This window comes from Cololabis saira, chromosome 14 (assembly GCF_033807715.1).
Source record: "Cololabis saira isolate AMF1-May2022 chromosome 14, fColSai1.1, whole genome shotgun sequence".
NCBI lineage: Eukaryota > Metazoa > Chordata > Actinopteri > Beloniformes > Belonidae > Cololabis > Cololabis saira.
The window spans coordinates 40150733-40177170 of NC_084600.1; the positions used below are offsets into that span (position 1 = coordinate 40150733).

Here is a 26438-nt window from a genome sequence, read left to right on the forward strand (position 1 = left end):
ACAGTTAAAAAAAAATGTTTGAACAGGATTTTAATTTCTTTTATATATTAGTATTTATCGGTACTAGAGATATAGCTTTTTTTTCCCTCTTGTAGCACTTTGAGATTCTCCGAATGGAAAGTGCGTTATAAATTAAATGTATTATTATTATTATTATTATTATTATTATTATTATTATTATTATTATTATTATTATTATTATTATTATTATTAAATATACCCAAATGGATCATAATCAATTTCTAACAAATTAATGTAGACATAAATATAACCCAATCTCTGACAAATGTGTCACATCAAGAAATAGAAATCTACCTTTGGTGAATTCAGCTGTATCTGCTATTTTTTTTAACTTATTTTTATATACCTCTTTATTCGTATATTTTTGCTGCTCTGATTATACATCTGTGGATGCATTGGACTGTCGTGATGAATGTCTGTGAAGGAAACAATAAAAAGCATAATTGAAAAAAAAAAAAGAAATATAAATCTAAACAGACCACAGTGACTTGTAAAATACTGAACCATTTTTTTGTTTACAGTAAAAATCAATTTACACTTGTGTCTTTTTCACGTTTCAAGATGGAATCAGAATCAGAGAATCAGAATCATATTTATTTGGCCAAATCAGGGAATTTGACTCGGTTATTTTTGCTCACTGTACAGTAAATAGACAAATGACAGCTCTGATTAACATATATACAATTTACAAAAAGTGAAAGGTGCAGCAGTTGGAGGTAGACATGGTTATTGAAAGGTGCATTGTTACAGCATATGATTGTGGTTATTATTATTATTATTATTGTTGCACGGTGATTAAGATATTATTAAAAACGTTTCATTTTTAGTCTGCATATAAAAAACAACATATACTGAACATATGAGATGGTTCAGATGGGCCTTATAAAAAAAAACCCAAAACAACCCGAGACCAATATCAACATTTTAGAGGGACAACAATACATCTTATGTTTACCACATTAACTCGGATGATTCTGACCAATTATATACCTGACCTGAATAAAACAAATTATTTCCTTGACCTAAACCTGAAATGTGGCTGAGAGGATCTCTAATCTTGTGAGGGTAAAGTTTGTTTCTGCTTGCTCGAGGCCACTTCAGCAAGGATATACTGATATACATATTAGAGGAATGATCTCCATAAAGAAAACAAGAAATAAATCTGTTTCCAAGTGTCAAGTTTCAGGAAAATAGACACTCCTTCAATTTTTAGAACAGGATTTTAATTTCTTATCGGTTCAATCGTTTTTTCTTTTGAAAGAGATCCAGCTAAAATATACCCAAATGGATCATAATCAATTTCTAACAAACTAATGTAGTCATAAATATAACCCAATCTCTGAAAAATGTGTCACATCATAAAGTAGACATCTAAACAGACCACAGTGAACTGTAAACCTTTTGGTTTACAGTGAAAATCAATTTGCACTTGTGGTTTTTTTCTTAGAAATATCACAGCTAAGATTTTATAAAATGTGTGTAAAGAGGACGGTTACTAGTGAGTTGCATCATCTTTTCCTCTAACACCCTGGAGGGAAGTTTCCTCTCACAGAGCTGCGACGTGACGCTCTGCACATCCTGGATCTGACTCACTGTCACTCACCAACACGTGTCGGCCTGTTGCTAACTGGGTGCCATAAAACAGAGCTATTTCCCCCTCTTTCATGTTAAGGTCAAGAATAGTTGGTTACACTAATGCATGGACATAGTTTTTATTTGAAACCTTCATTGTACTTGAAATTGATGGCATTTAAACAGATGTATAGTCAAATATGATTGAAGTGTGTGTGTGTGTGTGTGTGTGTGTGTGTGTGTGTGTGTGTGTGTGTGGGCGGTGCACTGTAGTTTTATCCTGAAAGTCTCCATTGCCTCAGATGAAGGTGCATTTGTAAAAAATGTGGTAAAACTAAGCAATGCCACTTCTGTAGCCAGTGGTTTTATCGGTGTTGTTTACAAAATGCGTGACCTTTAGATGCTGAAGAGAAGTGCGCCCAACCACGGCTCCTAAGATGGAAGTGAAGTATTTGAAATGTTAGTGGTGATGTTGCAAACGGTGGGTATGTGAGATTACTTCTCTAAATCTCTCTTCTTTGTCTGTTGATACTGTCTCAGGGATATTGTGAGGATTTCATGAAATTATTTAAAGGTTTGAAGGGTTTTTATTTAAGATTCTACCCTGGTGGTTGATCTCAGGGCAGGATCACCTCCTGTTTTTATGACTAGACTGTTAAGACTGTTTAGCTGTTTTCTCTTCTTTACGTGAAGACAATGAAGAGAAACAGATGTTTTAAAACTGATGGTTCCCATCCTGTTTTTCTTAAAGTTTTAGTTATCTTAGATCTTTTCTGGGTTGAAAAGATCTTACGTGAGGTGGTCACCTCAAATAATTTTCAATTCAATTGACGCAGCTCCTGAAGCTCCGGCCTGCAAACATGCACAAAAGAGAAAAAAGGGGGCCAGCACAAGAAACTACAGGAGCGATGGACAAAAATGATAGCTATGAGATACTTATAATAAATAAAAATGGAAATGGAGAAGAGAGGAAGGGAAGAGGAGAAGAAGGGTGAGAGGCACCGCCCAGTGGATCATGTCAGTGCCCCCCTGCAGCATAAGCCTATAGCAGCATATCTACCACAAAGCTATATTTGAGACTAACTATTATAGTCTTGTTCTTTAGCTGCAACTATGACTACTGACTCTAACACACAAGAGTTTACACTACCTAGAGACAAAATAAGAAACAATCAACAGAAATATGAGGCTAAAAGATGACGTTTAGGTGTCTTTCACGTACAAAACACCTCCTTTTTTAGTATAAATACGACTGGATCAATGACCACCGTGTGCATTCCTCTCCTACTTCCGGTTTGAAGATATTGTGCATGATTTAATAAAGCTTGTAATAACATTTTATTCTGTTCACTGTTTTTCTTGTGGTGCACCAGACAAAAAAACATGCAGATCTTTCAATATCATCGCAGAGTCTTTGTATTGAAAAGGAGAAGGATTATGAGAATTGAGACTCTGAAGGAGTCCAGAGATGGCTTGACTGACATCATATAAATCAGGAGTTAAAAGAAATCCCTATAATTATAAATCTAACATGAACATAACTGAGTGTTTTTCTGAGCTAACAGATGTGTTGCATTGTTGTCATGTGATTAAATGAGCCACAGTTCTGTCGCTGAATGAAATGCTCATAAGGACTGGTTGGTTTACTGCCCGCATGCCTGTATTGTGGCTGTCAGCTCATTCCTCTGCAGAATAAGAGGCTCAGCTTCAGTGTTTTGCTTCTACACAACCAAGATGTTTTGGAGACAAACATCTGAAGCTAGTGCACCGCAAAAACCATCCCTCTAGAAAAATAACCTTATATTTCTAACGCTGGTCAAACGGTCTTACGGTATATGTTTATAGTATTCTTAAAAGTAGAAGCAATAGTCTAGTCAAGACAAAAGGTAAAACTAATGTTCTCTTTGTTTCCTTAGAGATAAGGTGTTGGAGTTTGCTGGATGAAGGGATTCTCTGCTATCATAGACATGTTTTTAGTAAACAATCATCTGGGCTTTGGGGGGAAAAAGCAGACTTACAACTTTTGCTTTGGATACAGGAATAAAAGAGAAAAATACTGGGTCACGTAAGATTGTTCCTTCTGCAAATAAACAAACTGATTTCTCAAGTAATTTCGATTATAACTTTTTCAGGAATTATATATTCAAGGAATTTGAGCTAGAATACATTTTTCCTTGAGCTGATGTAAGTGGCAGAAGAAAAATGCTTCTACTGACCCTTACATTTTTACTCAAAGGAATCTATTTAACTGTGTTTAACTGTGTGATGGATTTAATTTTGTGTAAAACCATGCTACAATTCAATTCAATTATTTTTATATAGTCACTATTACAAATACAAGTTGCCTCTAGGATCTTTCCAGAGACCCAGATGAGCCCGAGCAATTATTACATAAACATAACATAAACACTGGCATGGAAAAACTCCCCTTTAGGAAGGAAGAAACCTGGACCTGGACCTGGATCCTAAGGGAGGGGGGCAGTTGGGCGGAGCAGGAAAAGAGAAAACAGACAGAGAGGGTGAAGAACAGAGAAAGCAGAGACACAGACACACTGCCAAAGGTACAAAAGACAAGATATTTAGTTTAATTTTAGTTTAGTTTTTTTTTAGTTTTTAGTTTAATTATTTATTCAAACAGGTTAAAACAAAAACAAAAAAAAATAATCAGAATACATAAAATGTATATACCTAAAAAACAAAAAAAAAAACATAAGCAAAACAAAGCAAATTAAAGAGACAAATCTATATGTAGATAAATATTTCCTGTTTGAAAGGGTGTAGGATGAAGTTTCAAAAAACTTTTCTAGTCCTACCCCTTCTAATGTTCTGTTTTTACCATTTCTTCATTTCACAGAACTTCTAAAAGAAAAGCAGAAAAGAAAAGAAAAAGTAGTTCAGCTGAGCAAGGCACTTTGGTCACTGGCTGTCGGTTCATGTGTCCATTTCCGTTTTGTATCCATAAAGAGTATTGATTTTAAAGATTTGTTTAAACTTACTTAGTGAATTGCATGATTTCATTTCATCTTTACAGTTGTTCCACAGATTAACTCCCTTCACTGATACACAATGGGTTTTGATGTTTGTTCGTACATGCTGTTTTTTAAAATTGCATATTCCCCTGAGTTTGTGTTTATTTTCTTTTATTTGAAACAACTTCTGGATGTCTTGTGACAACTGATGATGATTTGCTTTCTGCATGATTTGTAAAGTTTTGAAGTCGACCAGATCCTTGAATTTGAGTGTTCTCAGTTTGACGAAGAGTGGGTATATTAGTATTAACTATCCGTGAGCAGGAGAATCAAGAGTTTTATGTACATATGACTGATAGCTGGTTAGCTGGTGCACTACAGAGATGATTATATGAACACTGAGGTGGTCAGAGAGGGAGGGACTGCAGGTCAGCATGCAGCTCCTGAAGCTCTGGCCTGCAAACATGCACAAAAGAGAAAACAGACCAGCACAACAAACTACAGGAACAATGGAGAACAATGATGGTTATGAGATACTTCTAATTAATAACTGAGGGTTGATCTGAAGAAAGGAAAGATGCATCAGCTGGAGAATATTCAGAGAATTATTTGGACATCCTGCTAATAAAACATTATAGTCGCAGAAACATAATTATAGAACTAGACAGGCCTCAGCAAACAACTTCACCTTGCCTTTACCGAGAACCAACGCACTCAAAAGGTCTGTTATGTACAGGGCTGTAGCTCACTGGAACAGTCTCCCCCCACACTTGATTTCAACCACAGGAATGGTTAGTTTCAAAAGTAAACTGAGAGAAGCTGTGTTTCGACATAATATTTTGTTACAATAGTCTATTAGAAAACTACGTTAAGGGAATCCATTCATGTTAATATTTCTATCAATCAGGTTACTTATTAATTTATATTGTACTCGGTACATTACATTCTACTCTGTAATTTACATTAATTTGCATTGTATTATTCAATGTTCATATTATTATTATTATTATTATTATTTAATGTTCATATGCGCTGAAAATTCATGTTAATATTTTCAGGTTAATTGATCCATGTAATTCTTTGTATAAATGCTGTATTGTTGATTAATTGTTTGATTTAATGTGGACCCCAGGAAGAATAGTCTTCATATTTATGAGGACTAATGGGGATCCAATAAATAATAAATAAATAAATAGTAATCTGGTCTAGAAGATACAAACGTGTGAATTAGTGTTTCAGCATCAGTCTGGGAGAGGATGTTCCTAATCTAGCTGGTATACTCTCATTATAGACTTTTATACATTTGAAACTGGCTTCAGCAGGAGGTTACTGCAGTTTTCAAAGCAGGCAGGGTTTGGCCGGCAGCTGTTACTACTACTGCTAAGTTGCTCCTCCTACCTGTAGGTCAAAACCTGGTGGTTTTTTCTTCATTGTGCCTAACCTTTTAATTCTATTTATCTATTTTTACTGAATGCAGCTGTCAGACAGATGTTTTTTTTCTCCTCGCTTCAACACTGCTGTCTTACATCTGAGTTTGGAGACGTCCGTGCACCCGTTTCCCTTTTCTGCATCGTCATTCACACAGCACTCATGTCGCTTCCTTACACTCCTGTCTCCCAACACTCCCAAGGTCGTCTGGCCGTGCACTCGTTTATCATTCATCCCGCCCCCCCATGCCCTTTCAGACGTCAGCAGGTCTGAATAGGCGCCACAGCGGCCGAACAACCTGGCTGTGTGAATGGGACCAGAAGAGTCGCCACGGGGTGAAATGGCGTTGTGGAAAGGCAAGATGGGGGTGAGAGAATGTCTGCAGTAGAGGAGGAACTAAGTGCAGCAAAGGAACAGTCTGAGGTTCAGACCGGCTGTCAAAATGCCTAATTTATTAGTGCTAAAGATGCACTAGGAAAAAAAAACAACCAGGTTTTTTTTTAATCTTGGTGGTTGGAGAGGCAGGGACTGGCTGCACTTGCCAAATTTGCAAACTTTGACACTCAATGACCCAAATGTAGAAGAGGAGGCGTCAGGAGTAGAAGGGACAAGTGATTTATTTAAAATAAAAGCTGCAATGCAGGGAGACCACAAGGAAACTAGACTCAGAACTGAGAATAAATCAAAAACCCACAAGGAGGACTGAACACGGAGACCCCAAGGGACCAAGACAGGAACAAGAACCAAACAGTACAGACAAGCAGGGAGGAAACTAACGACAAGACAGTATATGCACAGTACTCGAGTTGTAAAAAACAATCAGGGGGGATGGTGGATTTTATCATATGGGGACAGATAATTTGTGCTGATTACAAATAATATAATATATTACAAATAATAGCACTGACCAAAACACCTGCAGAAATACTGCAGGAATGACATAGCAGCAGTTAAATGCAGCCTTCTGTAAGCTTTAAATATCCACTGGGCTTACATCAAATACATCAAAACACAACAATAAAAAACACTTTTCTGAACTTATCAATATGACTCTGTCCTTCACAGGATAAGTAAAATGGATCACTGCAAAAACTCTAAATCTTAACAAGAATATTTGTCTTATTTCTAGTTAAAATGTCTCATTTTAGTAAAAGAAATCCCATTACACTTAAAACAAGACTCATCACTGGAAAAAACAACAATTTTCACCTGTTTCAAGTAGATTTTCACTTGAAATAAGTAGAAAAATCTGCCAGTGATTTTTTTTGCTTGTAATAAGAAGATAAATCTTGTCCCACTGGCAGATTTTTCTACTTATTTCAAGTGAAAATTTACTTGAAACAGGTGAAAATTGTCAAATAAGTTATTTTTCTGGTGTTATTTTTCTGGTGATGACTCTAAATGTTGAAATAGCAGTAAAACCACATTCATTGATGAAATGACATAAGGGATGGAAAGTGGGGATGGCAGTTTTATAGGGGGGATGATTTTGACCGTTTTTATTTCAGGGGGGGATGCCATCCCCCCTCATCCCCCCTCAACTCGAGTTCTGTATATACACACACAAGTGCTGATGAGACGGGTGCAAACACTCAGGACAGATGAACTGGGGAAGTCAAACTTTTAACTACAGACTTTCAAAATAAAACAGGAACACAGATAAATCCAAAACCAGCCAAATGCATTATGGGTTTGTTGCTGAGAGTTGACTGCAGCGTTATTCAGATTGGAGACTAGGATAGTAGTGCTTAATGCACATGCACATTTGGGGGGGTGGAGGCATGATGAAGAAGAGATCTCTTGTGCGTCTTTATGCTGCAACGTCTGTTTGAAAGCAGCTCGTGTATCTTTCTTCAAACCATCATGTTGTCACATCAGCAGAGATCAGTTTAATATTTCATTGGTGCGACATAATAAAATACAAAAATACACCACAGCATCAAATCACCTCCAAATCTTTAATGTAAACTTCAATAAGAGGAATATATTTATATATATCAACAAATATATGCACAAGCATTTCATATGGGAGGCATTCTGGGTAAACATCAGGTCATACGTAATAAAATCATCCTGAACGTGAGTTTAGTGATCTGGGATATAGCAGCCGTTAACAATACAAAACAACCCCTGCAGATATAAAAACGTTACCTGGACTAAACAGTGAGAATAGTATTGCTTAACGTCCATTCCCAGATAAACAGGGAAAACAACGAGGCTCCCCTGAGTCACAGACTTTAAATGATGACGATAAATGTGCTGTTGCAACTGTTTACTTGAAGATTTACAGGAGAAAAGAGTCAAGTGGAGTCTAAAGTAAAGATATGAGTCTATGAGGGGTTTATTTAGTCCACTAGTGCTACAAAAAAAAGGTTTCGTGGTGAAGCAACGTGACAAAAAAGGGCAGAAGTTCACAAATCCATTCACTTCACTTGAGGTCTGAATGGATTAGTTAGAAACGAAAGATTAAAAAATGCGTTAAATAAACTTCGTGAAGCTGATAGCGTCCAAACACCACGTTTTAACGGGGCAGCCTGATAAAGCGATGTAAAACTGATCTGTTGCACAAAAGTCGAGCAGAGAGGCTTGAAGTGGTCGTCGTGAAAAAAGGCAAACAAATAAAAAAAACTGTTCAGTCCATCGTAAAAAAGCATGAAACTTTCTAGCATTTTTTATGAATATGATTTTAAATGCAGCTGCTTTGGGCGTAAAATGAGATCCGAATATGCATTATACAGGACTGTCTCAGAAAATTAGAATATTGTGATAAAGTTCTTTATTTTCTGTAATGCAATTAAAAAAACAAAAATGTCATACATTCTGGATTCATTACAAATCAACTGAAATATTGCAAGCCTTTTATTATTTTAATATTGCTGATTATGGTTTACAGTTTAAGATTAAAATTCCCAGAATATTCAAATTTTTTGGGATAGGACATTTCATTTTTCATTTTATTCTTTATTTCATTCAAAAAACAAAACAATTCAATACAAATACAAATACAAATGTTCCTAACTTGTGAATGAAAAGGGAGCAGAAAGAAGAAGAATCTTATCTGATCTGCCCCTTTCACAAATAACATAAATTAAAAATAATAATAAAAAAACAACAACTAAGTGAATAAAAACAACTAAAATAAAATAAAATTAAAATAACATTAAAATAAAATTTAAATAAAATTACCACCGCCTAGGGGTATGTCAATAGAACTCAACATTTTTCGTTATATTTCCTTAACATACAGGCATATTTTAGTTTTCTTAAACTGTAAGCCATGATCAGCAATATTAAAATAATAAAAGGCTTGCAATATTTCAGTTGATTTGTAATGAATCCAGAATGTATGACATTTTTGTTTCTGTAATTGCATTACAGAAAATCACAATATTCTAATTTTCTTAGACAGTCCTGTATTTAATTTCTTCAGAATAAGACATCTTCACGCCGGTGTGAAGGGTGAAACAGTGTGAGCGAAGCGTGGCCTTTAAAGTCAGTGCGTCGTAAACGTGAAGTCCGTCACACGAAGATTTCCCTGCGTGTTTCCTGAGTGTCCTGCAGCGCCGGGCCCGGCAGGGCGGCAGCTGCGCGTGCGTGAGCGTCTGCGTCCAGCTGGGTGTCCGGCGTGGCTGGAGGGCTGAGCAGCGAGTCGTAGTCGAAGCCCTTCAGAGGCTGCAGGGACAACGTGAGGCCTCGCCGAGCCTTGGCGGCCCGGTCGGGTCGTTCCCTCAGCTCCAGGATCACCTGGATCAGATATCAAACACAACCGCTCTGTTACACAAAGTAAAGGATTCATTGAACAAAGCGTTGTACATTTTATGGAGGGAATGCACATGACGTCACAGATGCGACTTCACAGCGGGTTACGCCCACTGAGTGTCAGAAAGACTGAGTGTCAGAAAGACTGAGTGTCAGAAAGACTGAGTGGCAGCGTAAACTTTCAGTTTGAGCAACTGGAAAACATCTAAAATGGGAAAAAGCTGTTGTGCGATCGACTGAACTCATAGATTTAGCAAGAAATCAGAGTTATCGTTTTACAGACTGCCGTAAGAGAGACAAATGGATCGCTGCAATTCTCAGAAACAACTGGATTCCAGACACCGAAACGTGGATTTGTGGTTCCCATTTTGTATCAGGTAATGTTGGATTTTTGGGTATCTAACGTTAAACGGTCAAATCATAAAGTTCGGTGTCTTCATCACTTTAATTTCTCCAACAAATCCTGTCTTGAAGTCGGACCAAGTGGCAAGACTTTTGTAAGCCTTCAAGCTTTGCTTCGTGTATTTCCCCCGGTGTAGAAATTAAGTACATATAAATATCAGGAAACTGGATTCGCGGCCAAATATTAATGTCCATGGACCACTGGTTCTTGGTAACTGTACCAAATATTAATGTCCATGGACCACTGGTTCTTGGTAACTGTACGGGTCACTGTCAAGTCCAACTGCCTTTAATTTAAGCCGATAATCAGCTGTTATCCCGTCTTCTCCACTAGTTGCAGACATTTTTTCTGATGTTTTACCACTCAGTGTGAGTAAGGGGGCTGGTCCAGTGGGAAAGTGACATCAATGCAAACCCTCTATATAACACTATGATTGTTCCATATCTGACCTACTGTGTTGAGGTTTGGGGAAATGGCTGTAAAACATATATTCAGTCAATTTTCATTTTGCAAAAAAAGAGCCATAAGAATAATCAGTAGAAAACGATGTAGAGATCCAACAAATCCATTAGTCCAATGAATTAGTAGATTATAGTATTCTGCAAATGATGTTTAAAGCTCATAGAACAACTTTACCAATCAACATTCAGAAAAGATTTGAAAAAAGAGAAAAGCAAGTATTACTTAAAAGGAACCGAGATCTTTAAAAAAGCAAGATTCAGGAGTAAACTGATGGAACGTTGTGTTTGTGTGAAAGGAATCGGTTTATGTTTTATCTGAACAAAGAAACCAAAGAATCCAAATCAAAAGTGTATCAAAAATGGATAAAACGTGAAACGGTCGTTATCCGTGTTTTCATTTTAGTTAGGAAACGAATACTGAGAAAATGAGTTGATTTTTCGTTTTCTTACTTTTGGTTTTATTTTGAAAACCGAATGAACAAATGATACACAGATTCAAAACAAACAGTGCATTCAAAAGAACAATTAAAGCCAGTATGTTTAGGAGATATAATGAAATATGTTAGTTACGTTGGATTGACATCCCCATCGTTATAAAAGGTATAAACATTGTTTGTTGTTTGAATGGATTTACCTTACTTGTATGTGTATGCGTATATATATGTATATATATTAAATATAGTAATAATTCACATATATACGCCTTAGGTTTTTACCGGCATGGTATCAACCATTAATATTTGTGCAGACAAGGTAAAAAAAAAAGAAAAAAAAGAATGGATTTACCTTAATTGTAACTTGGGAACTAAAGCCGACTGTCTTTGTCGGCTGGCAACTATTTTATTTTATTTTGTTGTTGTTTTTTAATTTACGTTATTTGTGAATGGATTTCTTGGGGTAAATGTGGCAGATTTTTCTTCTTTCTGCTCCCTTTTATTCAGAATTTAGGAACATCTGGGTTTATATTAAATTGTTCTTTTATTAAATAATAAATAATAAATAAATTAACCTGCCAGTAAGGAAAACCTTGTTTCAAGTATCTGAGGTGTGTGAACTACATGTACCTCCACGGGCCGCCGCTGCAGCAGGTCCAGGTCAAATGTCGTCCCGTGGAAGAATGTTTGCCGTTTGAAGCGGTCCAGAGTTCTCAGGCGGCGGGTGGGAGTCTTACATAAAAGCTGAACACACCATGGAGTTTAGGTCACGATATCACATGAAATGATCCAAACGTCCAGCAGCAGCAGGTTTAACGGTGTGTGAATACCTCGGTGATCAGCAGGGCCAGCTGGGGGCTGAAGCTGAGGGGAATCTCGTAGGGAAACGTCCTCACTTTCCTCAGCATGCTGCAGTGGTCCGGTTCTGGGGACACGGGGAACTGCAGACACATTAGGAGGATTTTCAATTAAAAGCTAAATTTAATAATTGTTGCTGCTACTTTCTTGTCATGGTGCTCACCTTGATTTGATTTGATGATTTTATTTCGAACATGTATGATTAAAAAAAAAAAAAAAAAAAAAAAAAAAAGAGTACAAAAAAGTAAAAAAAAACAGAATACAAATCATATATATATATATATATATATATATATATATATATATATATATATATATATATATATACACAGCACTTGGCAGACCTCACGGATCCACCAACATGGTCAAAACGGAGTAGGATTGAAGTAAACACATATCGAGTTCTACCCCTGAATCTTACATACATTCTTACATATAGTAAGACGAGTTTCAATAAGCTTACTTATAAAACACACATACCTACTTTAATAACTGTTCAATACAGTGATATAATCAGTACTGGAGTTGAGGGGGGATGAGGGGGGTGGCATCCCCCCTGAAATAAAAACGGTCAACATCATCTCCCCTGTAAAACTGTCATCCCCCCTTTCCATCCCTTATGTCATTTCATCAATGAATGTGGTTTTACTGCTATTTCAACATTTAGAGTCATCACCAGAAAAAGAACACCAGAAAAATAACTTATTTGACAATTTTCACCTGTTTCAAATACATTTTCACCTGAAATAAGTAGAAAAATCTGCCAGTGGGACAAGATTTATCTTCTTATTACAAGCAATAACATCTCGTTCCACTGGCAGATTTTTTTACTTATTTCAGGTGAAAATTTACTTGAAACAGGTGAAAACTGTTGTTTTTTCCAGTGATGAGTCTTGTTTTAGGTGTAATGAGATTTTTTTTTACTAAAATGAGACATTTTAACTAGAAATAAGACAAATATTCTTGTTAAGATTGTGAGTTTTTGCAGTGATCCATTTTACTTATCCTGTGAAGGACAGAGTCATATTGATAAGTTCAGAAAAGTGTTTTTTATTGTTGTGTTTTGATGTATTTGATGTAAGCCCAGTGGATATTTAAAGCTTACAGAAGGCTGCATTTAACTGCTGCTATGTCATTCCTACAGTATTTCTGCAGGTGTTTTGGTCAGTGCTATTATTTGTAATATATTATATTATTTGTAATCAGCACAAATTATCTGTCCCCATATGATAAAATCCACCATCCCCCCTGATTTTTTTTACAACTCGAGTACTGGATATAATACTCAATTATATGTATATAAATTTAGTCAAAATCAAAACAAACCAAGGCAAACAAAAGAAAACAAAACAAACGTCCAGCATTTAGTTGTGCTACTATGTATGCATGTACATTATCATTACTTTACTATAATACTACAATATAATAGAGAACAATATACTTGAATAACCATATAAGAGTAAATATGCTATATATACACTGGTTCATATATTTTCCTCTAATTATATCCATAAAATTACTATAAATCCATATATATATATATCTATATCTATATATACCTTTCCAGTAACCAATGAGAACAGCAGGATTCCCAGCGACCACCAATCAGCTGCGTGGTTGTAGGGTCCCCCACTCAGCACCTCAGGGGCTGCAGAGGAAACAGAGCCGTTTCAGCTCCAGATATATTTCATATTTGCACTTTCATTGTTTCCCTTTCTAACACTGTAGAGTCTAAAATGCATGATGCATAAACAGTCCAGCATGTGTTTGTGTCGGGGGCTGTTCTCCTCACCCATGTACTGGATGGTTCCACAGATGGTGAAGGCTCTGCCTCCTCTCTCCAGGCGCCGGGACAGACCAAAGTCAGCCAGGCGGAGGTGTCCTGGAAAAGGCCATTTCTCTCCATTATCAAGCCTCTAAAAGCACATTCTAACCACAAACGCAGTCATGACAGATAATGAAACATGAAATGTAAACACAGGCCCATAATAACACGCTCACTCCCTCCGTCAGAGCAAACAGATGCCCTTTTTTGGGGTTAATGTGTGTTATTACACAGCTGTGCACGTCCAGAGGTTTTCTGGAAGCTTCTGAGCCTCTTGTGCAGACCGGAGCTCTGCTGCTCTCTGCTGGGACGAGCTTTCACCTACCGTGGTCCGTCAGCAGGATGTTTTCCATCTGGGGAGAAATAAAACACAGCAAAGGGACCTAGTTTTCATCAGTGGGTAACATCACTGTCATGTCATATTAAAACTGCACTTTATTACATAACAACAACATTTCTACCTGCTGCTTTTCAAATGTCATGCAGTCAACAAAATAATGCACACATGTCTGAAAATAAGAAATCAATCACTTCAAGGAATACTAATGTTATAATTTACCTTCACATCTCTGTGGATGATCCCAAAATCATGTAGGAAGCCTTTGTGGGGGTGACAAACAAAACAGAACATGAAACTCAGCTGCTTTAATAACAGGTTTGACAGTGAAGTCTATAAGAAGACATGGATGAATCCTGGTGCTGCTCAGGGGCCTCATTTATAAAGCTTGCGTGCGAACAAAACAGGGCTTGAAAGATGCGCACGCCACCTTCTACGCAAAGGTTGGGATTTAAAAATAATAAAATAACGGAAAAATGTGCGTATCTTTACGCAAACTTTGATCCTAGCACACGAATATTTTTAAGATATGGGGAACTGGCGACGCAGGCTGTGAGGTGGTGAAATGGAGCCAGATTCATGTCATACTCTTAATAATGTCATCACATATCACAACATATATCAGACTTATAATATAATAGCGCTGATCGTGTCCCTCTGTGTTTGAAGCTCAGCGTCAGTCAGGACCCTGCTGCTGCTGCTGCTGCAGCCGCGGTGCAGGACACGCCGTGAACCTCCTCGTCACCCACCGCGACAACCATAGAGTGACTGAGGACAGGACAAATGAGTGCCGGGCCACTCTACGGAGCCCCTAAAGGGACTCAGATTTTTTGTAAATATATAATGAGTTTTACGCGCGTGTGAAACCTTTACGTGTGGGCGTAAGCCTAAATTATGGTTCTACGTTAAAACGACGCAGAGCCTATGCCGTAGGGTACGCGGCGACGCACACCTACGCCGTAAATCAGCCTTAAAGGTTTCACGCACGCACGTAAAACTCATTATATATATAAAAAAAATCTGTGTCCCTTTAGGGGCTCCGTACCTCTTGGCCTTCACCTTCAGATCACACCACTTCTTTTTTATTTCTGCCACAGATCTGTCCGTGGCACTCATGGCGTTTAGCACAGCAACGACTCAATCGCTTTATTTTATACTATTTATATACTTTTTCTACTTTTACTGTGACTACCAAATAATGTCGTTTTCCTGCCTCCACCTCATCCACAACATCTCCATCTCAGTCTCCGTGAAACTTAGTGGCACGGTGGCTCGACACGTCTCATTCATCCTGACGCGCAGCAGAAACAGGCAGGTGGCGCTGCGCATGCTCAGCAGGCTCATTCATATCCAAATACAGTCATGAACTACTTTGCATTGCCCATTTATGGTATGAAGTGGGCGTGTAGAGGGCGGGATATGAGGCAAATTCACCTGTGCAACCTTCTAGCTGGACTGTGATTTATAAAGCGAACATTGCGTGCAGGTGTGGTGAACACGGTTTTATAAATCCGGATGTTTTTGTGCACACGCCATTTTCGGCTTTTGGGCAAACGTGCACTTTTAGTATGAATCCTACACACTCTTTTATAAATGAGGCCCCTGTTCTGTTAACTTTATCATTAAAATAGATTAAATAGATTAGCAATTAATTGAAATTATGAACTTTCTTTTGCTGTGCACCTGTACTCAAGCATAAATTAGTATACTGCATCTGAATATCTTATCTGTAATGTATTATGTAGCTACATACCAAGAGCACATCCCAACTCTGCTGCAAACACTCGCACCGTGTCCTCTGAAAACTGTCCGATCATCTGCCAGTAGGTGTACAGATCTCCTGTACTGCAGTAGTCACACACTGTGAGAGGAGATCATGTATTAAAACATGTTTCTATGGCGCGGAGACAGACTTCAGGGGTGGGGAAGGGCGGAGGAGCAAACACTGGTGAACAGAATCAGGAAGGAGAAGCGTGATCCTGAAGGGAAAGGAATAAAAACATCCTCCAATAAAATAACTAAACAAACAGAAGCCATTCACAGCATTTTAATAACATTTTTCATTCTAACATAAGATAAAAAGGAGCCTATTTGGGATTTTGATAACTGCCGCTAAAAAAGCGCTCATGAGACATTGGTTGCTCCCTGAGGCCACAATACAGGATGGATAAACTTAGTTCATAATATATATATGATGGAAAAGATTACATTTTGCCTCCGTCTGCAGAAAAATGTTTGTAAAATTGTGGACGAAATGGGTTATGTGAAGCCTTTGCACCTTTTGCACCCTTTGCTCTTGCTTTTCCCACTGTTAATGTTCTTTTGCACTTATTTTGTGTTGCCATTTGTTCAGCATAATACTCATATTTTCATGATCATGTCTACAGTAATTTTTTTTATCTTCTTTTTTAATTTTTTTTTTATTTTATTTTCATTCATGTTCTACATGCAATTTTTATGATATATTATTTATTTTTATTTTTATGATTTTGCATCCTCATAACTATTTTGTTAACTGTTATTAGGTAGGGGCTCCTCATAAGCCTACTGGCTTGCTCGCTCCTCCCTGCACAGTTTCTTGTAACTGCACTTATTTGTGTAATGTTATTTTTTTATGTTATGTGCTAAATAAAACTAAACTAAACTAAACTAAACCAGAATCTGTGGAGGTATTGAATAGATAAAACTTGTTTTGTTTTTCTCCTCCTTCCCCCTCACATTCTTGAATGATCTGAAGACACTAATACTATCGTATCATTATCCTTATTAATATTATTATTATTATCTCATTCTCCACCCAACTGAGAATCATGTTATTTTTCTTCTGTATGGAGGTTTTATGTTTATAGTCTGTCTCTCTCAGATTGTATAGAGTTCTTTGTAGTTTTAGTTTTTTCTTTTTTTCCCTTTTCTTATCTCTTAATATGTTTACTTAAAATGAAAAAAACTGGATGCGGATAAGAATATTACTGCTTTTACTTTGTGATATGTACTGCCATACCTAAATAAAGAATACAAAAAAAAAGATAAAAAACGAGCAGATGTTCAGCAGCACTTCTAGAAGCCAATTTTTGTTTAGATTAAGGTGTCAAAGTCTGGAATAGTTGGTATCAGATTGCAAACAATTGTAGGTCCCTATCCATTTTCAAAAGTCGCTCAAGAGAGCATTTAATTCAACAATGAAGTCAAGAAAGCTCTTGCTTTTCCCACTGTTAATGTTCTTTTGCACTTCATATTCTGTGTTGCCATTTGTTCAGCATAATAATCATATTTTCATGATCATGTCTACAGTATTTTTTTATTTTCTTTTTTTCTTTTATTTTCATTCATGTTCTGCATGCAATTTTTACGATATATTATTTATTTTTATTTTTATGATTTTGTATCCTCATAACTATTTTGTTAACTGTTATTAGGTGGGGGCTCCTCATAAGCCTACTGGCTTGCTCGCTCCTCCCTGCACCGTTTCTTGTAACTGCACTTATTTGTGTAATGTTATTTTTTTATGTTATGTGCTAAATAAACTAAACTAAACTTCAGATATCTTCTATAATAAACTTCTCCATCGCTGAGGTTTCAGAAAAGTATGATGCTGCACAGCTTCAAGTCTACATTTTCATTTTCATTTCCATATTCTCTGTATTTATTTATGGTTTAAACGATGTGATTCAGTGATGTGCTGCATAGAAAGTTCAACATCTGGTTCGGTGGATACTGTGCTTTCGGGGGTGCGAACAATGTAGGTCACGCGTTCTGAGTCAGTGACTCATTTGGATAAAAGGGTAAACGCTCTGGAGGGAGAGGGAAGGACGGGGATGCAACTGACTGAGGGTTGTGGGGGTGAAGTCGGTGTTTCTAGGCAGGCATGAACATCCACAAGTCCAGGGGTCGGCAACCCAAAATGTAGAAAGAGCCATATTGGACCAAAAACACAAAAAACAAATATGTCTGAAGCCGTAAAAAATGAAAAGTCTTGTATAAGCCTTAAAATGAAGGCAACACATGCTGCATGTTTCTATATTAGTTAGAACTGGGGGAAGATTTTTTTTTTCATTATGCACTTCGAGAAAAAAGTTGAAATGTCGAGAAAAAAGTCGAAATGTCGAGATTAATGTTGAAGTACAATCTCGAGAAAAAAGTCGAAATGTTGAGAAAAAAGTCAAAATCTCGAGAAAAAAGTTGAAATATCGAGAAAAAAGTTGAAATGTCGAGATTAATGTTGAAATACAATCTCGAGAAAAAAGTCGAAATGTTGAGAAAAAATTCAAAATCTTGAGAAAAAAGTCGAAATATCGAGAAAAAAGTCAAGATTTTGAGAAAAAAGTCGAAATGTTGCGATTAAAAAGAAAAGGAAAAAGGAAGAAAAAAAGAGAAAAAAAGGAAAAAAGAAGAAAAAGGAAAAAGTCGAAATGTCGAGATTAATGTTGAAGTACAATCTCGAGAAAAAAGTCGAAATGTCGAGAAAAAAGTCGAAATGTCGAGAAAAAAGTCGAAATGTCGAGATTAATGTTGAAGTACAATCTCGAGAAAAAAGTCGAAATGTTGAGAAAAAAGTCGAAATGTTGAGAAAAAAGTCATAATATCGAGAAAAAAGTCCAAATGTCGAGAAAAAAAGTCAAGATTTTGAGAAAAAAGTCGAAATGTCGCGATTAAAAAGAAAAGGAAAAAGGAAGAAAAAAAGAGAAAAAAAGGAAAAAAGAAGAAAAAGGAAAAAGTCGAAATGTCGAGATTAATGTTGAAGTACAATCTCGAGAAAAAAGTCGAAATGTTGAGAAAAAATTCAAAATCTCGAGAAAAAAGTCGAAATATCGAGAAAAAAGTCCAAATGTCAAGAAAAAAGTCAAGATTTTGAGAAAAAAGTCGAAATGTCGCGATTAAAAAGAAAAGGAAAAAGGAAGAAAAAAGAGAAAAAAAGGAAAAAAGAAGAAAGGAAAAAAAGAAGAAAAAAAGGAGAAAAAAAAGAAGAAAAAAAGGGGAAAAAAAGGTCAAACATTTTTGAAAAAGCTTCATGAGCCAGCAGGGCGGCGTTAAAGAGCCGCGGGTTGCTAACCCCTGCACTAGTCAAAGGACTGATATTCAGCTCAGCATCTTTGACTTGTGTTGTTCTGGGAGCCGAGTCGGGGTCGGTGAGCAGGTCCTGGACAACGATACCGGTGAGGTTACACGGGGAGTGGGGGGTTCGGGTTGTGGGTCACCGGCAGCTGCCGACTCACTAATGTAGAGGTGGCGCTGCGTCTGCCAGCAGTCCTGGAGGTCGTGGACAAATGGGTGGCGGACCTGACGCTGCGGGCAAAGGTCAAAGGTTGGAAAGCTGGAAGAGCTCGATTCTGACCGTCAGTCAAGGAGACGGCCAGCGGGTCCTTCCTCCCTTACTAGCATTCATTCTTTCCCAGATTACTTAATTTATCATTTCTTTAAGCTCTTTCTAAATATCGCCAATCTACGGAAGAGTATTAGGGCCAGGCAGGAGAGAAATAAAAATAGTATTTTTGAGGAGGAAGATTTTTTTTCATTATGCACTTGGAGAAAAAAATCTAAATGTCGAGAAATAAGTCGTAATGTTGAGATTAATGTTGAAATACAATTTCGAAAAATAATTTGAAATGTTGAGAAAAAAGTCGAAATGTTGAGAAATAAGTCGAAATGTTGAGATTAATGTTGAAATACAATTTCGAAAAATAATTTGAAATGTTGAGAAAAAAGTCGAAATGTTGAGAAAAAAGTCAAAATGTCAATATTAATGTTGAAGTACAATTTCGAGAAAAAAGACGAAATGTTGAAAAATAAGTCGAAATGTCGAGAATAATGTTGAAGTACAATTTCGAGAAATAATTTGAAATGTTGAGAAAAAAGTCAAAATTTTGTGAATAAAGTTGAAATGTTGAGAAAAAAGGTGAAATTTCGACTTTATTCTTGAAATTGTATTTCAACATTAATCTTGACATTTCAAATTTTTTCTCAACATTTCGACTTTTTTCTCCAAGTGCACAATAAAAAAAAATCTATTTTTTCTCCTGCATGGCCCTAATACTCTTCCGTATCAAATCAGTAATCATTTGTAAACATGTGAAAAAGAAAGCTTTACTTATGAGGCAAATACAACATCAGATAACCATCAGTACATAACTTCTGTCCAGAGGCAAAACCCCCCTAAAACCAACTAACGTCCTATAGATGTGTCGGTGTATTTAGAATTACTGGCTGAGGCATGAACCAGTTTCATCCACATTTCACTTTCCAGTCAAATGGCCTCACTTCTGACACCTGAACACACCACAATACAGAAGAGGTTGTCGGTTCAACCACTGCAAGAAGTCCAGTTTGCTTAGGTCCAAAACCGGCTGTTTATTGTCACACTTCTGCAGCAGTGCTTGCAGGATATGAGGTATGAGGTTGTATGGATAAACTGTGTTTAGTTTTCTCCATTATAGCCAAAAATATCCACTTTAATCTCATTTATCCAAATGAAATTGCTCCAGAAATATTTATATTTGTGGACCTAAGCTCTTCTGCCAAGGTCTTCCTACAGAAGGACTTCCCCTGGAAAATCTTCCAAACCACTCAAAATCTAGTTTCCAGCTGTTTTTGGCCTCATTAATATGATATAGTTTTGCTGTAATGCTTTTCAATCATTAAACATTACATAACGATGTTTCCTGTGAATAATCATTTGAACAATCATCTGTTGCCTTCATTATCTTCCAAAAGTGTCATGGCAACGAGGCTTGCTGGGATGTCCCTTCCTGGGACGACTGGAAACCATCATGACTGGATCCCATTTGTGCATTTAAAATCTGGCTTTATAAAAAAAAAAAAAAATAAAAAAAATAAAAAAAAAATAATAATAATAAAAAAATCTGACTTTATCTTCTTTAATCCATTAATTAATAAAGAGAAAATAATCTGGATTTATAACACTTTCCAGCCTGATTGTCAGGAAAAATATTTTCTTCCAGATCATTACTTATGTTGTTCTTCTTTGGCAGTGTTAGAATGGTACAAACTGCTGAACATTGTGTTTTTAGGGAGGCTCTCACTCCTGCTGATGATCAGTTATTCAAGCACTTTTGATTAACATCATCTCTTTTCTAATTAACCTCTAAATTACAGTGGAAGCATTTTCGCTTTAACCTCATTAAATAAATGTCAGAACGTGATTAATTGTGTGTTTAGTTGGTATTTACAGCATTTTAAGACCCGCTAAGGATTAGATGATTTTAATATATGTTCTGATATTTAAAAACTTGAGATTGAAAGAGGGTGTACTTTTTTCATATTACTTCAGTTCACTTTATTTCTATAGTGCTGATTCACCACAACAAAAGTGTGTATATAATAGCGTATCATCTGCATACGTGTACCTGGACAATGACTTCTTCTTTTGACTGCTCCAAAACCCCAAGTCTTAGTATCTCGGACTTGGGTATAACCTGTTGCAGACACAAATACTGCGATGAAATAAGACATGATGAACAAAGCACAGTTTTCTACAACAATCTCATAAATATGTAAATACTGTGGAACCACTGTCCACACCACTGTCCACAATAAGACAGTGGTTCCCAACCTTTTTTCCTTGTTCCCCCCCCTACTTGTGTCTAAGACCAGCCAGGCCCCCCCAACCTGTACGTACTAGCACCAAAATAGTCTTTAATTGAAAAAATGAACATTAATTATGTTTTTTTGATACATTTCTCTTTGGTTTACTCTGTAGACTTTGTTTTTTCTCCAATGTCACCAATGTATAAAATACGCACAAAAAGGACATAAAAGGACATAAAAATATTTCTGAAAAATGTCTCTTTTAATATGAGACCAACATTTTTTTTAATTTTTCCTTTAACAACCTGTCGGAGTAGATTAAATGGAATTAAATCATTTCCTGTGTTTGTCACCAGTGTATAAAAAAACACAAAAAAATATTCAAGACATTCATAATTTATTCCTAACAATGTCTTATGAATGACTCATTCGCAATTATAATGTTTACAATGTTGACCCCTCAAAAACATACAGAAGCTACAACAATAAAGACTTTTGGCCAAAGCAGTGTATGATGTATAGCGTGTGAAAAATATGGTGGTTTGTCAACATCAAAGCATGAGAACATACTCAAGAAAATAAATATATATTAAAATAATAAAGAAGTAGGTGAGCATGAACTTTTTATGTTGATGATAAATGGGACTTTTACACATTCATTTATGTTTCTTTGGTTATTTTAAAGTCACTCTATGTGATAATAGCACTTCGGCAGCAATCGGGTGTGCTGCCCCCAAGCTGCCAGAAGTGGTAGCTTTCATCGTTTATCAAATTTAAGACCCACAGGAACACATTTTTTATTATTTGGGGAAATTGCTCTGCTTGATCTGAAGTCCGCTTCTCAAACAGATCATTTGCATAATAATTTAAAGTAGTATCAGATCAGATTTAGGGGGGGGGGGGGGCTTTAATTTGGGAAGCTCTTAACAGTATACACACACAAGGAATATCCGACTTTTATTTTTATAAATTATTTTATAATAATATTATTTATTATTGTTATTATATTCATTTATTTTCATGTGATACTTTATTTAATATAAAAGCTGGCAATTCTTTCATGGCTCTTAGTCAAATAAATCTAATCTAATCTAATCTAAATCTAAGTGGTAAAGGTCAAGAGAGTGGTTCATTGTTTATCAAATTTATCCAAAAGTGATCTCAACTATATTGTACTACTGCTTTGTTTACTTTGCTTTACCATATTTTTAATTATTTAGGCAATTGTTGAGCTTGGTCTGAATTCTGCTTCACAAACATGTGATAGTTTATTTTTAATATAAAAGATGGCATTTCTTTCACGGCTTTTAGTCAAATAAATCTATGTAAATTGTAGGACTCACCTTAACAGCGTAGGTTCTCTGTCCGGCCTTGTCCCTCACCTTCAGAATCGGTCCAAAGGAACCTTTGGCGATGTATCCCAGCACCTGAAGAAGCAGCGAGAGATGAGGATGCAGAGGCGTGAAGGCAGCCGGGTGACCCGAGCCGGGTTTCTACGGCCAGTGTTGAGACTAACGCGTTATTTAGTAACGCGTTATAGTCAGTACTCGAGTTTTTAAAAAAAAATCAGGGGGGATGGTGGATTTTATCAAATGGGGACAGATAATTTGTGCTTATTATAAATAATATAATATATTACAAATAATAGCAGTGACCAAAACACCTGCAGAAATACTGCAGGAATGACATAGCAGCAGTTAAATGCAGCCTTCTGTAAGCTTTAAATATCCACTGGGCTTACATCAAATACATCAAAACACAACAATAAAAAACACTTTTCTGAACTTATCAATATGACTCTGTCCTTCACAGGATAAGTAAAATGGATCACTGCAAAAACTCAAAATCTTAACAAAAATATTTGTCTTATTTCTAGTTAAAATGTCTCATTTTAGTAAAAAAATTACATTTAAAACAAGACTCATCACTGGAAAAAACAACAATTTTCACCTGTTTCAAGTAGATTTTCACAAGATTTCACAAGATTTTTTTGCTTGTAATGAGAAGATAAATCTTGTCCCACTGGCCGATTTTCTACTTATTTCAAGTGAAAATTTACTTGAAACAGGTGAAAATTGTCAAATAAGTTATTTTTCTGGTGTTATTTTTCGGGTGATGACTCTAAATGTTGAAATAGCAGTAAAACCACATTCATTGATGAAATGACATAAGGGATGGAAAGGGGGGGTGGCAGTTTTACAGGGGGGATGATTTGGACCATTTTTATTTCAGGGGGGGATGATTTTGACCGTTTTTATTTCGGGGGGGATGCCATCCCCCTCATCCCCCCTCAACTCCAGTACTGGTTATAGTAACGCCGTTAGTTTTGCGGTAACTAATACTCTAACGCATTACTTTTTAAATTCAGTAAAACAATTACCGTTACCAAATGGTGCGCTACTCTGTTATTTCTGGCTACAGTGAAGCTTTTTTTCCCCACACGTGGAGACCGGAGGAAGTGTGTGTTCAAAAACATGGCGGTCATGAGCCAAGAGAAGGCCAGTTTCGCAACGTGGAGATATTGTCATTACAGTAATCCCTGTTTTTTCGCAGCGGTTACGTTCCAAAAAGAACCCGTGATAATTGAAATTCTTTTTACAATTATTATTGAAGGCTTCAAATTGTGGAGATCAGTCCCGCCTCGCACATATTCCACTGCTCTTCTGAGCCGCTGCATCCCGACTCTGTAGCGTCTTTTTCTTCTAAAGCCGCGGTGCAGGTGGGTTTTTTCAAGAGAAGAAAATAGTTAGGGTCGTTGTTGTCGCTCTTTTTTTCTTCTGGTTGAAGTGTTTTTAATGCCAGCCTGTCTGACAGCAAGGAGCTGCACTGTGAGGTACCACAGGGGAGCTGCCTTGGTCCTATTTTTTATTCAATTTTTACAAATGATCTTCCATTAGTGTTGAAGAATGCAAAAGTTGTCATGTATGCGGATGATTTGACCATGTACAGTGCTGCACCGACAAATATTGAGCTATCTTAAATCTTGAACATCGAACTCGAGTAAGTGGTTGACTGGGTGCATAAAAATAAATTGGTGTTAAATATCTCTAAAACAATAAGCATGATATTTGGTTCCAGACATGCATTAGTAAATGAGCCTCAACTACAGCTGTCAGTTGATGGAACACAAATTGAGCAAGTTAACAAGATCAAGTTACTTGGAACAGTATTGGATAACAAACTTTCATGGTCAGAACATATCGCATATCACTCTACGAAGAAAATGGGTAAAAGTATTGCAGTAACAAGGAAATGTTCCAAGTATGTTGAACCAGATACTCTGAACCAAGTAATTAAGGCTCTAGTGTTGTCCCATCTGGACTATTGCCCAATTATTTGGTCATCTGCAGGCACCAAAGATATTAAAAAACTTCAAATTGCACAGAACAAAGCAGCTAGGATTGCTTTAAATTGTTCACTGCATGCAAATATCTTAAAAATGCATCAGCATTTATCATGGCTGTTGGTGGTGGACAGATTAAAATGAAGTCTCCTTACTTTCATGAGGACTTTGATTAATAGTAAAAAACCACAATATTTCGCGGATCAGATAATGTTCACTAGAAATGTCAATAAATATCCAACCAGACAATCATGTTATGATAATTTACTGGCACCTAAGCCAAGAACAAACTTTTTAAAACACACTGTTATATACAAAGCTATCACAGGATGGAACAAATTACTTAATAACATCAAAAATATTACATCAAAATACAGTTTTAAAAAGGTAGCAACAGACTATTTACATAAAATTCAATGAGTAACAAATGTATCACATGCTATATGATGCATTCTTTGTACCAATAATGTATTTTACACAGAAAGTTTGCTGTTTGTGTATATGATGACTCGGTGTTACAGTGATCCGTAACAGCGATAAATGTGTGTATGTATGGACTATGTTCTTTTAAAATTGCATTGGGGACCCCAGGAAGAATAGCTGATGTTGCGACATCTGCTAATGGGGATCCAATAAATAAACAAATAAACAAACAAACAAATACTGAGACTGTAATGAACGATTCATCCAAGGGTTCCGTTCTTCAGCTGCTGCTGAAGCTCATTGGCCGTTCTCGGCTTGTTGCTAAGCAACCAACGTTATTGATACAGGAAGTGAAGAAGCGGGGAGACTGTTTAGAATGCAGAACACGATGCACAATGCAAACCCATACAGTACCTGCTGAAATGAAGGCTAGAGGGGCATTAATGGGAGCATTTAAAATAATGTTTTTATTTAAAGTAACTAAAAAGTAACTTTTCATAGTAACGCATAACTTTTTGGTCTAAGTAACAGATTACTAACTAACTGAGTTACTTTTTAATGAATTAACTAGTAACGGTAACTAGTTACTTACCTGGAAGTGCTCGTGGCCCGGCACGCTCCTCTGAGGGAACTCGGGCAGGAACATGGTGACGAACGCCGGCAGGGTCCACTCCGCCCTCCAGCGGCCCGGGCCGACGCCCGCCAACCTCAGGACGTGCTCCGGCACCTCGGCCGTCTTGCCCTGGAGCATCCGGCGATGACCCAGACGCAGGGCGGGCGGCGCCAGGCGGCACAGGCCCGCTGGCAGGGACAGACCCATGCTGGACAGGAAGCCCCGCCACCCGGAGGCCACGCGCTCATCGTCCTGGCCGTCAGAGGGCTTCTGTGGGGGGGACAGGAGTCGGTCAGAAGATCCCAGCCAGAGCTGGTAGAGGAGCCAAAAATTGTACTCAAGTAAAAGTACTGTTACTTCAGAATAATATGACTCAAGTAGAAGTAAAAAGTAGTCATCCAAATAATTACTTGAGTAAAAGTAAAAAAGTACTTGGTGAAAAAACTACTC

At 36.9% G+C, this 26438-nt stretch overlaps 1 protein-coding gene across 1 annotated transcript in view; it reads right to left on the minus strand.

Annotated features, from left to right (window-relative positions):
* Nucleotides 1-8906: 8906 nt before the first annotated feature.
* The window catches only part of LOC133459312 (ribosomal protein S6 kinase-related protein-like), a 31161-nt gene continuing 13629 nt past the window's right edge, over nucleotides 8907-26438 (minus strand). Inside the window, exons 2-13 of the mRNA XM_061739195.1 lie at nucleotides 25968-26258; nucleotides 22953-23036; nucleotides 21429-21497; nucleotides 19281-19350; nucleotides 15821-15928; nucleotides 14290-14330; nucleotides 14056-14083; nucleotides 13698-13787; nucleotides 13465-13553; nucleotides 11878-11988; nucleotides 11678-11791; nucleotides 8907-9734 (exon numbers count right to left, since the gene is read on the minus strand). Of these exons, the coding sequence (XP_061595179.1) occupies nucleotides 9510-9734; nucleotides 11678-11791; nucleotides 11878-11988; nucleotides 13465-13553; nucleotides 13698-13787; nucleotides 14056-14083; nucleotides 14290-14330; nucleotides 15821-15928; nucleotides 19281-19350; nucleotides 21429-21497; nucleotides 22953-23036; nucleotides 25968-26258 (1320 nt within the window). The 3' untranslated portion in view covers nucleotides 8907-9509. The remainder of the gene's footprint in view (nucleotides 9735-11677; nucleotides 11792-11877; nucleotides 11989-13464; nucleotides 13554-13697; nucleotides 13788-14055; nucleotides 14084-14289; nucleotides 14331-15820; nucleotides 15929-19280; nucleotides 19351-21428; nucleotides 21498-22952; nucleotides 23037-25967; nucleotides 26259-26438) is intronic.